Source organism: Mchenga conophoros, linkage group LG23, assembly GCF_057382185.1.
Source record: "Mchenga conophoros isolate Kocher_MC1m ecotype Shallow Benthic linkage group LG23, M_conophoros_male_GT1.1, whole genome shotgun sequence".
NCBI lineage: Eukaryota > Metazoa > Chordata > Actinopteri > Cichliformes > Cichlidae > Mchenga > Mchenga conophoros.
Window position 1 is genome coordinate 42639357 of NC_140547.1, and position 16770 is coordinate 42656126.

The 16770-nt window shown below is 39.5% G+C and overlaps 1 protein-coding gene and 1 long non-coding RNA gene across 2 annotated transcripts; one reads left to right on the top strand and one right to left on the bottom strand.

Moving 5' to 3' along the window:
• Positions 1-298: 298 nt before the first annotated feature.
• On the top strand, positions 299-2329 carry LOC146547949 (uncharacterized). The gene is made up of 2 exons (XR_014890763.1): positions 299-499; positions 2201-2329. It is a non-coding gene; the product is annotated as an uncharacterized LOC146547949 (long non-coding RNA).
• An 8921-nt stretch (positions 2330-11250) lies between these two features.
• On the bottom strand, positions 11251-12212 carry LOC146547950 (E3 SUMO-protein ligase ZBED1-like). Its single transcript, XM_085265010.1, has 2 exons — positions 11934-12212; positions 11251-11739 (listed from the first exon to the last, which is right to left on the bottom strand). The coding sequence occupies exons 1-2, from the start codon at positions 12210-12212 to the stop codon at positions 11269-11271; spliced, it is 750 nt and encodes a 249-aa protein (XP_085121136.1). The 3' UTR covers positions 11251-11268.
• Between the last annotated feature and the right edge of the window lie 4558 nt (positions 12213-16770).

Below are 16770 nucleotides of genomic sequence, written 5' to 3' on the forward strand. Positions count from 1 at the left end.
AAAAACTTTAAAAATCTACTGTGTGTGAGGCTGTGTAAGTAAAGCTTGCCCTTCACACCTGCGTGTAATAAACCATTTGTTTGGGGTTGTGGATTTGGCACCTCAGCATTGTGAAAGTGGGGAAACATGTTTCTGGCTGTGCATAAGATTCCTCCTTACAACTTAGAATCTCAGTTCTAAATGAAATTCAGATGTTTTTTTAAGTATGGCTAATGTATTATTTGACTTCTAAGGCACACACACACACACACACACACACACACACACACACACACACACACACACACACACACACACACACACACACACACACACACACACACACACACACACACAAGAACAACACAGAGAAGAAGAAGAGGGGGTCGTTTTACTACACATCATAAAAACGCAATCATTCATCTTCCAACTGTATCTTTCTGTTCTGGCTTTAGAATCATAGGTTGTTTACTGAGCCGTACTTTGGGAGTCATACTGTTGTGATACTGAGGAGAAAAGGGTAAGGTTTGATAGACTAAACCATTACACACACAAAACTTGAATAACCTAAAGAGTGTGTGAGACTGCTAGCTGTGTTGTTCAGCATTAAACTCATCTACAAATGTGTTAGTAAAGAGCGACTTGTACTTCTGTCCCATTAAGCAACGGTTTAACAAATTTCACTGCAAACTATAAAAGGAATCTGGATTTATATAGAACATAGTAGTGATGGATTAAGTGCAGGAAACACTAGTATAAGGTGTCTATTGAACAAATCTCCTTCAGCGTTCAAAATGACCAAAGTGAGGCCTACAGGCGTTTCTCTCGGTTGGTTGTGTTCAGGGAAAAAGCAGCTAAATACACTGAGATTGCTCCCCATTGTTAGTGAGTTAACTCTGGATATCTGTAGGTTTTGTCAAACTTGGAGTGAACAAAAGCAGAAAAACAGTAAAAGATGCAGACAGTGAAAGTCTGGTTTATTTCATGAACACAATGAAACATTTTACAGTCCACAGAGCAAAGTAGCATACATGATAAATAGATACACATAACATGAGAAGTAAAACTCGTCGTCTTACCACATGTTATATTCTGTAAACTTAAAATAACCACAGAAATTAGAGTTTAGTGTTTTAAAGTCATTATTAAAAACATGAGTCAACATTACTGAAGTGACGCTTTAACGATGCGTCTTATCACCGTGTTTATGATGATAAAACATGTTCTCTCGTTAGTAGTTGTCTGCGCTGTCACTTGTCATGAAAATGTCCAGAGCCAGGGTTCCTCTTTAATCACCATTGATCATTAATAGGGTCACAAAAGATTTGTCACATTATCCCCATAAACAAAATGCTTTTATAGAAATCATTGTGATACAAATATTTAGATTCTTGATTCACAATGTGCACGAACTCAAAATCTTTAGAGGTTCATATTTATAAAGTATCGCAAATAATACATTTATACCATTGTATGAGCTACACTTCTTGTAAAAAACTGATTGAAAAAAGCTCCTGTCGTGACCTTCCTTCTGTGAGGACACACACACACACACACAGAGAGAGAGAGGGGGAGATCATTAGGATTGGAGGCGTTTTTGGATTTTCACTTATTGTTGGCTTTACAGTCACATAAAATTCAGTCCAATTTTTTTGCCTGTGCTTCAATTAAGGTGTTTCTTTAAATCTACAGCAGCTTCCTTTTCAAAAAGTTTACTGACATAGTAAGGAAGTAGCTAGGGAACTCAGTAAGTATGAGCAACAACAGCTTAGGGACTGTTTCTACAATAAAGAGGAATTCATCATCATCCGCAGTTCATCAAAAAAAAAAAAAAAGTGCCATTAAAAACAATTCAGCAGATCCTCAAAGTATGGATACAATCTGTTTTCAGCTGTAGAGGTACGCTTCATGTACTTATCAACATGCAGTTTAGAGGCTTGCATTAGAGTGCTTTGGTACTTGGGCCTCTTTTATTTAGCACGGTTATACCATTGTGTATTTAGCTATATAAATATGCTCAAGAGTCTATTGTATGTTTGTCATGCAATTAAAAATTCAAAAATATAATTTTTAAATCAGTAACTTTGCAAATTTAGCGCGGACCCTCACCCCTCCCTCCGGCTCCCACGGCCCCGCTGTCACCGTAAGACTCATACTCTTCCCCCACGTATGCTGCTATTTCCCCGCGCCCCAATAATTCTTGTCCTTTTTTCTGTTGCAGCCTCCCACAGTCCCGTTTTCGGCGTTCCTGCGCGACTCATCTCCCGGTCCCTTGGTTTCTCGAGTTTCACGCGTGTTTTCCTTCTACCCTCCCGGGACACCTTCAGTTAAAATAAAGTTTATTTTCTCGTACTCCTGTGTGTGTGTTGGCTCTGCTTCTGGGTCCAGTTTGTGCGCTGAACTTCGGTTCATGACACTAATAGTTTTAATTTTTGAATTTTTAATTGCATGACAAACATACAATAGACTCTTGAGCATATTTATATAGCTAAATACACAATGGTATAACCGTGCTAAATAAAAGAGGCCCAAGTACCAAAGCACTCTAATGCAAGCCTCTAAACTGCATGTTGATAAGTACATGAAGCGTACCTCTACAGCTGAAAACAGATTGTATCCATACTTTGAGGATCTGCTGAATTGTTTTTAATGGCACTTTTTTTTTTTTTTTGATGAACTGCGGATGATGATGAATTCCTCTTTATTGTAGAAACAGTCCCTAAGCTGTTGTTGCTCATACTTACTGAGTTCCCTAGCTACTTCCTTACTATGTCAGTAAACTTTTTGAAAAGGAAGCTGCTGTAGATTTAAAGAAACACCTTAATTGAAGCACAGGCAAAAAAATTGGACTGAATTTTATGTGACTGTAAAGCCAACAATAAGTGAAAATCCAAAAACGCCTCCAATCCTAATGATCTCCCCCTCTCTCTCTCTCTGTGTGTGTGTGTGTGTCCTCACAGAAGGAAGGTCACGACAGGAGCTTTTTTCAATCAGTTTTTTACAAGAAGTGTAGCTCATACAATGGTATAAATGTATTATTTGCGATACTTTATAAATATGAACCTCTAAAGATTTTGAGTTCGTGCACATTGTGAATCAAGAATCTAAATATTTGTATCACAATGATTTCTATAAAAGCATTTTGTTTATGGGGATAATGTGACAAATCTTTTGTGACCCTATTAATGATCAATGGTGATTAAAGAGGAACCCTGGCTCTGGACATTTTCATGACAAGTGACAGCGCAGACAACTACTAACGAGAGAACATGTTTTATCATCATAAACACGGTGATAAGACGCATCGTTAAAGCGTCACTTCAGTAATGTTGACTCATGTTTTTAATAATGACTTTAAAACACTAAACTCTAATTTCTGTGGTTATTTTAAGTTTACAGAATATAACATGTGGTAAGACGACGAGTTTTACTTCTCATGTTATGTGTATCTATTTATCATGTATGCTACTTTGCTCTGTGGACTGTAAAATGTTTCATTGTGTTCATGAAATAAACCAGACTTTCACTGTCTGCATCTTTTACTGTTTTTCTGCTTTTGTTCACTCCAAGTTTGACAAAACCTACAGATATCCAGAGTTAACTCACTAACAATGGGGAGCAATCTCAGTGTATTTAGCTGCTTTTTCCCTGAACACAACCAACCGAGAGAAACGCCTGTAGGCCTCACTTTGGTCATTTTGAACGCTGAAGGAGATTTGTTCAATAGACACCTTATACTAGTGTTTCCTGCACTTAATCCATCACTACTATGTTCTATATAAATCCAGATTCCTTTTATAGTTTGCAGTGAAATTTGTTAAACCGTTGCTTAATGGGACAGAAGTACAAGTCGCTCTTTACTAACACATTTGTAGATGAGTTTAATGCTGAACAACACAGCTAGCAGTCTCACACACTCTTTAGGTTATTCAAGTTTTGTGTGTGTAATGGTTTAGTCTATCAAACCTTACCCTTTTCTCCTCAGTATCACAACAGTATGACTCCCAAAGTACGGCTCAGTAAACAACCTATGATTCTAAAGCCAGAACAGAAAGATACAGTTGGAAGATGAATGATTGCGTTTTTATGATGTGTAGTAAAACGACCCCCTCTTCTTCTTCTCTGTGTTGTTCTTGTGTGTGTGTGTGTGTGTGTGTGTGTGTGTGTGTGTGCCTTAGAAGTCAAATAATACATTAGCCATACTTAAAAAAACATCTGAATTTCATTTAGAACTGAGATTCTAAGTTGTAAGGAGGAATCTTATGCACAGCCAGAAACATGTTTCCCCACTTTCACAATGCTGAGGTGCCAAATCCACAACCCCAAACAAATGGTTTATTACACGCAGGTGTGAAGGGCAAGCTTTACTTACACAGCCTCACACACAGTAGATTTTTAAAGTTTTTTTTGGGTACAGTGGTTTAGCCACAGATGCAACATCCACTTTTGATAAAGATCACTCCACCTGTTTATTTCTTAAGAAATTAAGCATCTTTATTAAGCTCTTATTTATACATGTCTACACATTAATAGACACCGTGTGCTCTGAGACATTATAGTCTTCTACTTCTGCTTCCATCGGTTTGCATTTTAAACTCCCAACCTTTCAGGTTGTTATGAACGGCTTATATTTCTAACATTTTGTGATGTAAAAGTGAACCATGTTTTTTTTTTTTTTTTTTTTTAATTTTCTGTTTGATGGAAGGACTTAAGACACGAGTTATTTAAACAATTCTAAATGACTGTGTGATGGCCATAGTACTTTATGTGGGCCAAATGTGTTAAGGATAATGTTTATCAATGTAAAATTGCAAAGAACCTTTGAATAGATTATAACATTTTGTAAACAGTTACCTCAGAAGCTGTACTGGTAGATCTATGTATGTAAGGTAAAACTTTCCACAGTACTTCCACTTAAGTAACTAAACACATAAAGTCACCCTTACCAATAATCCACTGCTCCTTGAAAAAAAGTAGCACAAACAGACAACTGACTGAGCAATGATAAGTAGAGCTACCCGAGGCCGAGACTCAAGCAGAAGAAAATTAAAAGTTGTTGTTTTTGTGGCTCGAAAAATTAAAGAAAGTATGTTTAATAATTCAACAAGACCCGCACCTTCAACACATGTACATTCAAATTTTGGAACAGGCTCAACATTGCTGCTGTTCAATAGTTTTTATCCGTTTGAAAAAGTCATTTTACGGCTTTAATGTTTCCAGCTGATAAGGAGAATGAGTGCGTTTCAAATGTGCGTCCAAAGGCTTTAAACATCTGCTTTGTCTGTAACGACAGTATCAAACTACAGAGCATTGTTTTTACTAAAATTCAACATTTTCCGATGAAAATTTGGCTACTTTTTTTTTCTTTACTGTAACACGCACCTCAATGCCATTTTTAGGATATTCTTGGTGATCACATTTTTTTCATATTTAGGCTTTTGGCACTGAGGGTATCTAATACGCATGTTGTCACTGTGTTTGTACTACCAGCTGTGAGGGCTCTGCTTTTGCTTTGAGCAGTCTGTTTTTATTTTGTCTCGTGAGTGTGTGTGTTTTTCAAACGAGATCCTCGTCAGTTTGATTTTGTTACCACAAACTTTGTGTGAAGTTCACAACAGAGGTAAAGAGATTTAAACACCCCAGTTTAAGGAGGCAGGCAGGGGTTGGACCACCTGCACAGGGCTGGTGAAGCAGAGAGTGTCGGGGGGAGATGTGCAACAGAAGCAGAGGGAACATTTTACAAGATGATAAATGGCAGATTTAGATGATTAAGGATTTGTTGACAAGATTAAAAGACACGTCCGTCAGAGTTCAACAACATTACAGTTTGATTAAATAAAAAAGTTTTTAGACTACACAAGGTTCATTTTCTCCTCTGATAGTAATCATATTAAACATGTCAAGAAAGAAAGAGTATAAAGAAAAATAGTAAATGTGTGTGTCTAATTAAACTCTTCCTGTGAGCCTTACATCATCCTTTAATATGTTTGGTGTTACAAACTTGAAGAAGCACGGAAAAGATCATCAGACATTAATCTAATCAGTTTTCAGCCTTCATTCGTATTGAAAAGTTGAAATCTTCCCTGCTAGACCCAAGTGCAGCGTTTAACACCGTCGGCCAGAACATTTTATTATAGCTATTATTAAATGGAGAGTCCTCTTCACACACTGAGGTTAATTATGAAGCTCCACAGGCTTCTGTGCAAAGACCAGTTCTGTTTACATTATACGTGCTTTAGAAGACATAGCATACCACAGGTCAGCTCAGCAACATTTTGACTTTGGCTTGTTTTTTCTGGTTAATGTTAATTATGTAATTTAGAATTAAAGTTTAGTGTTTTTAGCATTTAGGATGGCCGTGGCGAGTAACTCAAGTGCTGTAAACATTTCATGAAACCTCATCAAAAGTTATCTGAGTTGGAAGGGTGGCTGTTAATAAGCCATTCTTAAGGAAGGGGAACAGAGAAAAATAAGGCTGAGGTGTGCCAAATTACACAAGAAATTGGCTGGAAAAAGAAATCAGCTGTAATATGTCTTATGGAGTAATGAATCCAAATTTGAAATATGCATGGAAGAGGTCCGAAGAGAGATACAACAGTGAATGTCTATAGCCGTCTTTAACACAGCATGGATACTCTACCGTGCTTTGAGGCTGGATTTCAGCCAGTGTTGTTGGAGCTCTTATCCAAATTAATCAAATTATGAATGTAGAAAAGTTCCACCAGATTTTGATCGACCATGTAATACCACGTAGTGTCTGATTGGCTTCAACTTCATTTTTCAGTACGACAATGATCGCAAACATACTGCCAATGTAGTCAAAGTATGCCTGGATGAAACAACGCATCAGTCATGGATTGATCTCTCCAGGGTTCGAACCTCAAGATAATCGAAGCAGTGTGGGATCATCTTGACAGAAAACAAAACAAAAGGCAGCCAGCATCCAAAGAAGAGTCTCGGATGTCTTTCAAGAAGCCTGCAGAACTAAGAAATTACAAGAAAGCTTACCTATTAGAGTTTAAGCTGTGTTGAAGAATGAAAGGCAGCTTTAACTGGACAAAAGGGGGAAAAAAATCCCACATTGACAGCTAACTCAAGAGACAAAAAGCATTAGAACTCAAGTCATTACCTTACTTAAGGATAAATAAGTTAATTAATTACATTAATGCATAAGCAGAAAATAACCTACAGTAACTGCTTTGCGATATGGAAGTGCAAAAGACAACTGAAAGGGAGGATAGTTTCTATATATGTGGTTTCTATTAAGGGACAGAGGAACGATAAGAAATCAAGGACAAGGAGTGTGGTGTAGATAAGTGAGGAAATCCGATCATTACTACAAATTTAGTTGAAATTTAAATATTTTAACTATGGTGCCTCCTGTGAGGGCTGTCTGTTTTCCACATTCTGCAACGGTAAAATACGACTTAGAGGCGGATATTTGTTTTACTTTATGGGCAACAGTTGTTGACAAAACTCGCCTCATGGTTGACTCTGAGAAAAAAACTCTTTCCCACAGAGGGGAATAAACTTATTCGAATATGAGCTTTTTTCCACTAAGACTTGTTTTATGGGGAGATGTACGAAATTATTTACCGGGTTACAAGCAATGATAATATCGGATGTTGACTCCTCAGCGTCATTTTCTATCTATTGAGAAATCCCATTGTAAAAGTAATGAAGAAAAAAACTATTCTGCCGTCTCACTCCTCCTTGACCCGCAGTGTGTGTGTGTGTGTGTGTGTGTGTGTGTGATCGGCGGCGTTGTTTGAACGGAATGCTGACATAATATTCACGGATTCTTCCTCGCGATTGGTAGAACTGTCACAGATATCGACTCCCCTCCCGTTTCTTCTCTCATTTTATCCTAGTCTAGCGAAGCATCTGTTTTTCGCATCTTTCTCTTGACAATACCAATAGTTAGAGAGGTTTTTTTTTTTTTTTTTTTTTTATTGCCTTCTTGCGAACGCCGTCTGTTTTCCACATTCTGCAACGGTAAAATATGACTTTGAGACGGATATTTGTTTTACCAAATGGACAATTACTGTTGACAAAACTCGCCTCATGGTTGACTCTTTCCCACAGAGGGGGGTGCTTTAATAAACTTATTCGAATATGAGCTTTTTTCCCCGCTAAGACTTGTTTTATGGGGAGATGTAAGAAACCGGGTTACAAGCAATGATAATATCGGATGTTGACTCCTCAGCGTCATCATTTTCTATCTATTGAGAAAACGTATTGTTAAAGTATTGAAGAAAAAAACTCCTCCTTGGCCCGCGGGGTGTGTGTGTGTGTGTGTGTGTGTGTGTGTGTGTGTGTGCGTGTGGGTGTGTGTGTGTGAAACAAGATCGCCTGTCGCTGGTTTGTTTTTCAGTCTCTCAAAAGGAAAAGTAGTTTTTTACACATAGGCAGCCTGTAGGTTACAAGCGGATAGAAAGTTCTTCTTTTCATCACAAGCTATGGTGTATCTTAAAGGTTTTTTTACAGCGTCTGTATTATAGGAAAATAAAATACTATTGAAATCTCTACAGGAAGTCACTCTTTATTCCCATTACAAACGCCGGTGCAGCTTAAGAAAGTAAAATTACATCCGCTCTGTCTCTCTATACATCACAGAATCATCTGCTGCATCACCGCTGTGCTTAGGGAACATGACGCAACAGGTCTGAAAATGACTAGACACTTCCGGAGTATTTCCGGTAGGGTTATAAGGTCCGGATCGAGATTGAATATGTCATATTCAAAGCCTTCTTCTTTGGGAGAGCAGATCTCATCGGACACAGGAACGCTGCAGAAGGAAAGAATCCATCTTGTGTGTGTGACTTAGGAATTGTGACGGACTCCTCCTCTCTGGTTTTTATTCTCCTCCCTCGCTGCAGTCCCTCCCACTAAAAACTTTTTTTCCCAACAACAGATGGCGCTCTTCCGGGGGTTCACCCCTCCTTTTTCAGGATGCGATTCGACACGGTTAGCAACAGATGGCGCGCTTCCGGGGTTCACCCCCCTTTCTCAGGATATAATTCGTCACGCGGGGGGTTTCCCACCCCCCCTTCTCCGGATACGATTCGTCACGCTCATTACACGCTTCCGGGGGGGAGGGGCGGGAGGTCAAAAGGTCGTGATTAGGGCCATCAATCACTTCGGATCAAATTTTGTCATAAGCTGTATGGGATTATCTCTCTATTCAATACTAGATTTTTGCTGGTCTGATTAAAAGGTTAAATGTAGAAGTTTTGGGATAATATATTAATACTTCCAAAACAATAAAGTTGTTGTAGAGAATCTATGTTCATTATTGTTGCTCATCATGGAAAGACAAAGACATTACACCCTCCTACTCTCTGCACACAGTGGTCTGAGGGATCTTCCAGGATCGGGGATTTTATTTATTTTGTTCTTTTTCGGTCTTACTGGTTAGTAGGTGGTGATTTTCTACCTGTTGATCTCACATTTGGAACATGATTTGCTCTGGAGCAGATTAGGTTCAAAGCATGAGTTGACCTGGCATTATGTCTTGGATTACAAAAAAATCCCACATTAAATCTTGAAGTTAACCGGATAAGACAGCGTTGTGTTTCACAGTAAAGGCCTCAGAGAGTTGTTGCTAACCAAATTCCATCTTGTATGGCCACTCAGCATCTTATGATGTTTTGTAACCTGCCACTACAAAGAAGCAGTGAAACAGTTTCTGTTTTAGCGCACATACACTGTGTGCTGAACAGTATAAGGGCAATAAAGTGATGGTACAGAAATCTGCATCTGGTCAGAAGGAAAAGCACGCACACTTGGAAGACTTGGCCAGATTTTTATAAAATTATTGGCTGACAGTGGACAGATGAAAGGATGTGGATGGTCACACCCTCGTGCAGTAAAGACGGCGTTCGGTTCATTGAATACACAAAACCAAACACACAAAAGACACAATAAGACAGCTGATCAGTTTGCTTCACTGACTCATCTTTTTTTTTTTTTTTTTGCCTGTCCCGTTTGGATCTTTAGCCATCAGAATTGTTGTCTGAAGGCCAAGAAAGATGCCAAGCGGCTTTACTTTACCAATTGGATCATCACGGTCTTGTGTTTGGGCCATTTGATTGACCTTTATTATAATTATATATTTATTTGATTTGATTTTTGGTTGTTACAGATGGGACAGACATGACTGGGGGATAGGACAGGGAGAAAGAATGAAAGAAAGAGAGGGGGAGAAAAAAAATAGAGGGGAGAAGAGACGGTGAGAAAGGGGGGAAGAAAAAAAGAAAAACAAACAAAACACCTGGATCACCTGTATGGAGATAAGAAAAAACAGAAGAGAAAACAAACAAGAAAGAGCAACATAATAAATATAGCACCATCACAATAAAACAGCTAACAGTAGATAACAGTAGATACCAAATATTAGATGTTATGTTACAGCACGCAAGATCGACAGCGCACAATGTGCTTTCAGGCAGCAGCCAAGAAAGGTGTAGTTTGTGTCTGTGCTGGCTTTCAGTTGTGCTGTTTCTCTTGCCCAGCCATGCACACACAGACACTGTGCTACACTTACACAGTGAGACAGATGCTCACAGAGACGTCCAGATACATTTTGTCCTTGCTGGAGGTCATCTTGTGTGTGTTTTTTGGCCCACTGTGGCCTCACACCGAGCTCCTGCTGTTTTTTGAACACTTTAACAGCTAACAACTTTTAGCTTCCTGTTGAACACACTTAAGTGGTCACTCACTTCCTGTGCCCTGGGCAATAAGAGACGTTTTGTGTTTTATAATTTATTGATATGTTTGATCCTTTCTGACCTGCGTTAATGAAGCAGTCATTAGAGCACCATGTCCGCTATAATAGTTCTGTAGTTTGTAGAGGTGGGAATCACCATACACCCCACGATACGATATTATCACAATACTTAACTCACGATACGATATTATTGCGATTTTTTTTTAATATATTTTTGCAATATTCTGGGTATTGCAATACAATATTTTGTGATTTATCACATATTTTTTCTACTGCAGATTTTGTCCATAAAGGTAAACTTTATCATTATTCATTTTATTTTAATAATAAAGTCTCACACTCAGTCTTTCTCTCATGTCAGTCAGTTTTATTGCTGACAAAGTGAACGGTTTGTATAACAGTCTAGTAACCAACTTAACTGAACGTAACTATCTGGTACAATTATAGCTTATAATAAAATATAATTTTACATTAAATAAAAAAGTTTTAAATTTAAATAAAATAAAACATTTCTTAAATTAAAATAAGTAAACTGTCCTGTTTGTTGCTGCCCTAAAAAGTTAAACACATTTGGACAGTGAAGCAATGTCAGCATTCTTGCTCAGAAAAAGGAGCTGATCAACATGCTCTGAAGTCAGAGTGCTCCGTTTTGCTGTGACGATGTCTCCAGCGGTTGAGAAGACTCTTTCAGCCGAGACACTAGTACCTGGGATACAAAGGTATCTTTTTGCCAGCGTGGCCAGGAAAGGATAGACTTCCTCATGGGATTTCCACCAGCTTAGTGGGTCTTCTGTGAGTGCCAGTGATGTGACCTCCTGGTATCTTTTCACCTCCTCCTCAGCTGTGGCAGATAATGATTTTGGTGGGGCTCCAACATCACCATAAGTCTGACCAAGCAAGTCTGTTAACCCACGAGACTTCCTCATCTTGGCTGGTATGAGAGGGGGTCTGGGATTTTGTTCAGTCTCGTCGGGTTTCTCATGATGTTCATGGGCTTCTGGCTCACAGATGGGCTGCTGCCTCTTTTCTTCCTGTAGAAAACCCACACACATACAGAGAGAGGGAGAAAATAAATATTTCATATCTTTTAGTATGCAGTAATATGTTAGCAAATTATAATTAATGTATTTAATTGTTAAATAGAATATTACCAATATGACAAAAATATCACCGATCTACTAATATTGTAAGTTATTTAAATTATAACACCAAAATGTTTGCTTACCTGAAGGGTTATAGCCTCAGCAACCACTCTGGCATAGGTTTCCTGTCTTTCCTCCAGTGACAGGAATGGCAGGGTTTTAAAGCGTGGGTCGAGAGCTGATGCTGTGTAGAGGGTGTTCCTCTCGACTGTGCTGGCATATCTCTTCTTAAGATCTTGACTGATACTTTGCTTGATGTTTCTGACCAGTGCTGTGTCACCAATGTTGTCTTGGGTGTCGTGCAACAGCTGTGCTAGCAGCGGTGCTACGAGAGACAGAGTAGGATTCTTTTCCTCAGACATCACAGTAGTCGCGACTTGCATTGACTTCAAGGCCCGGACAATTTCTTCAGTGTTCCCAATATCCGTCTTATTTAGAGTAAAGATATGTGCTACTCTTTCTGACTTCGGGAGACAGCAGCGCTGCACAAATTGCAGGTTGTTGTTCAAGGAAACGCTGGAGCATGTCATAAGCACTGTTCCATCTCGTGCAGACGTCGGTCTTGAGCTTGTGAGTCGGGAGCTGTAACATTTTCTGTTTTTGCTCCAGAGTGTGGTTTGCCACTGTGCTTCTATTGAAAAACCCAGTTATGCGCCGCACTCTCCCCAAGACCCTGGCTACTGCAGGCAGGTTTAAGGCTCGTTGTGATGCCAGATTGAGCGTATGGGCGAAACACTTCACATGCAGGTATCCCGCTAGCTGAGTGGCAATTGTCATATTAGAAGCATTGTCGGTGACAACCACAAGATTTTTGTCGGCAATCCCCCATTCCTGTGCTGCATTTTGCAGGAGATTTGCAATGTTCGCTCCGGTGTGACTTTCATGTAATGTTCGAGTTTGGAGAACGTAAGACAGCAGTTGCCAGTCCGCTGTGAGATAATGAGCTGTTATAGTCACATATGAATCCACAGCCCGCGAGGTCCATGCGTCTCAAGTTAATGCAACCCTTTCTGCTGTGCTCAAACTTTCCTCAACTTTACGCTTCACATCTATGTAGAGATTGGGTACGGCTGTGTCGGCGAAAAAACGTCGTGATGGTATCACATACCTGGGTTCCAGCGTCTTGATCATGTAAGAAAAGCCCTCGTTTTCCACAATGTTGTAAGGACGCAGGTCTTTGCAGATGAAGTACGTGATAGATTGTGTTATTTTCTTAGCTCGCTCTGAATTGGGAGATAGCTTTGCTAAGCTAAGAGTGTCCAGCGTTGGTTGATTTTTCAGTGGAGCTGATTCAGAGCTAGCTTTCCCGTCCGCGGTTAATGCTATATTTGGATGGTGCCGTGTAAGATGGGCCCTCATGTTCGTAGTATTCCCAGAGTACTTTATTTTCATACGACACACCTTGCAAATCCCGTGTGTCATATCCATCTCATTTGTTCCATCCTTGTTAAAAAATCCAAAGTACGTCCAGACGTTTGATTTAAACGCAGATGGCGCTTTTCTGATCTCTTTTTCTTCCTCCATCTTTGTTTGATCAATTTTCCCATGTGCTGACCTAACCTCTGCTGACCTCACTAGAGAAAAAGCTCAACCGCACCATCTGGTGGATTGGAAGTTTTTGGAACAAAATATCGATGTCTGCTGTCCCTGTATCGATACATTATTGGCAAATAAAATATCGCGATACTACGCAGTATCGATTTTTTTCCCCACCCCTAGTAGTTTGATGCTTGAGTCGTTGCAGACTTGTTGAAACTCCCTCACCCGTCAAAGCAGCGTCTTTGTTATTCGAGTCCAGCAGATGGCAGTGTTTCACTGTCTGAAGCTTCAGCTGGATTATCCGTTTGCTATGTTTGCCATGTTACAGTGGGGAGGAAAAACTCCCTTTTAACAGGAATATCTAGACATGAGTGATTACTGCAGTGGGGCACTATCTGTGCTATCTATAAGAAATGTTAGCAACAATAAAACTCTGAGGATCAGGGCTCCATTTCACTCCAGTGTTCAGTGGCATTTTAAAAGAGTGAATACCGACGCTGAATGTCTTTGTAAAGCAAAAGCACTTTGTTAGCCTTTACAGAGCAAAGCTATGGATCAATGTGCAGTGAAGAAAAATCGAGGTAGCCAGTCTGTCCTTTCCTAACCAATCACAGAGCTCCTTACATTGCACCATGTGGCTAATTTGCGTTTTACTGATATTGCTGGGCTGCTGTCAATCATATCATATATTACAACAGAGCATTGACCTTTAACCTGTTTAATTCATACTGAGTATTTAAAAAAAATGTATTGTCATAATAAATTCTACCTCACTGAAACACCATTTTGCATTAGCCTCTATCACCTGACTTGTCACTGATGATATCACTGAGCAGGCGAGCGGTAGCGGCGGGGGGGGGGTGTAGGTGAAGCTCGTGAAGAACAAAAATTCTGTACGAGCAGATGCAGTGAGTCCAATAACCAGGGGTAACTGGAAATAAGGTGTTGTAGGTTGGCTTCCACAGTGTAAAGAGACGCTTCTCCCTCATGCTCTAACAGTTGGTAAATCAATTTAGAAGCAGAGTCGATAACGGCCTCCTGAAGCTCCCTAGGTGGGGTGACTGCCGCTGGATCCATATCTGGCTGGTCCGTACTGTCACGGCGGGTAAGGAGAGCCGTGTGAAAATAATAAATGAGGATCCAATCGCAGGCAGTAGTGGAGAAGTGAAGGTGGTTTATTGAACACAAAAATAAATATGGACAAACAGCAAATGGAGCAGGAACTAAACTAGACTGGAAACAACTAAACTACAGAGCACAAACCTGGACAAGAACGAGCAGAGGAGATGGACAGCAGGGAGAACACACGGGTGCGACATGGTGGATACACAGACGGACCAGCAACTACAATGACAGAGGACACGACTTAAATACACAGAGAAACACAGGGGAATTACACACAGGTGGTGGACACAGCTGGGAATAATCAACAAGACGAGACAGAGGTAAAACTGAACACACTCACATGAGACGCAGACCTTCACAATAAAACAGGAACAAGAAACCATCACACTAAGACGCAGACTCGACATTGAGAGAGAGACAGAAAATGACACATGGAACTACCGTCTCGCCCCTCCCGGCAGTCTGTATACTTTAAGCTCGGGTAGTTTTTACACAGGATACGGGAGGATTATTGAGAAGAACCTAAGCAAACACGTGACAAGTTTTCAACAGGAATGAATGACAGTAAAAATGTTACCTCACAGATCGTTTTTATGCCATCAGTAATGAGCTGGTTTCAGCTAGACTGGACACACTCAAATGGCAAAGAAGGTTGTGTAGCCTTTGCAGAGAAGATGAAGTGCATTCATGTAAATCAAAATGCATCTTTTAATTGAGGTAGAGGTTTGTCAGAGATATTATTCTCATAATGTACCTTTGTCCCAGCTGATTACAAAAACCTCTTGTGTACCTCTTTTCAACCACTGGGAGGCGCTACAGCTTCATTCCTTTCACACTAAGGCAGCGGTAGGGAACTCCAGGCCTCGAGGGCGTCCCTGCAGGTTTTAGACGTTCCCTACCCCTGCACTAAGGCCTTTGAAATCTTCATTAACACTGAGCTTGAAATTTCTATCAGTCGAATGCAAAGGAGTCCTGTGGTTGTAGGACAGAGGTAGGGAACGTTAATCTGCCATCATTTAGATTATATGACAACAACCTTCAAATCTGAAGTCTCAGAAATCTGCTTCATGTACAAGTTCCTCCAATAATCAGGGCTAATATCACCAAATTGTACATAAACAGACTTTTACATGTTAAATATTTCTCAAATATGGGGAAAAAAACAATATAAAATACTATATTATTAACAAAATATCTTAAGATACAGCTACAAATTGCTTGAAACATTTGCAACGAAATATATAAAACAGCTTTATTGTCAGTGAGGACAAAGTTATAGTGATGCTGTGCTGGAGTGTTCAAAAGAAGACAGAGACATGAAGTATAAATATTGTATAATATTAAATATAAGAAAGAACAAAGTTATAAAAACATTAATAATTGAAATCTGCAACAATATTCACATAAAGTGTAAAATACAGAGTTAACTGTTTAATAGGTAAAGTTTAGGTCTTGCAGTCGAACAATGATCCCAAACACAGCAGCAAATCTACAGCAGAATAGCTGAAAAGCAAGGTCCAGTCAAAGTCCAGGCCTCAACCTGGGACATTCAGAGAGCTGTGCTTAAATAAATGCCCACAAACCTCAAAGAACTGAAGCAACGTTGTAATGAAGAGTTGGCCAACATTCCTCCACAACAATAGGAGAGACTGATAAAGTCAAGCAGAAAACAATTACCTCACATTTGTGCTGCTAGAAGTGTTTCTAGTTATTCACAGGACTGTAGTTTGAATTTAAAGAAATGTGAAAGTGCACTGAAATTAACATAAAGTTATTGCAATTTAAAAAAAAAATCAAGAAATCTAAGAGGAAGAAACAATGTAAACCACACAATTTTTTTCCTTATATTCTCCACACGGCAATGCACATAACAGACATAAAATATTTGCATTTATCAATAAAAATATACAATTTTTCCATAGTCATAGCCAGGCCCGATTACTGCCAAACCTGTGCTGAATCAGTCACTTAAATAGGACCTGTCTGACAAAGTAGAGTAGACCAAAAGATCCTCAAAAACTACACATCATGGCGCAATCCAAGGAAATTCAGAAGCAAATAAGAAACAAAGTAATTGAGATCTCTCAGTCTGGAGATGCAACGTCAAGATGAACAGAATCCAGTTTCTGGGATCCTGAAGGAGAATGTCTGGCCATCTGTTCACGACCACAAGCTGAAGTGCACTTGATCCAAAGCACACCAACAAGTCCACCTCTAAGCAGCTTAAGTAAAACAAAAGAAAGACTTTGGAATGGC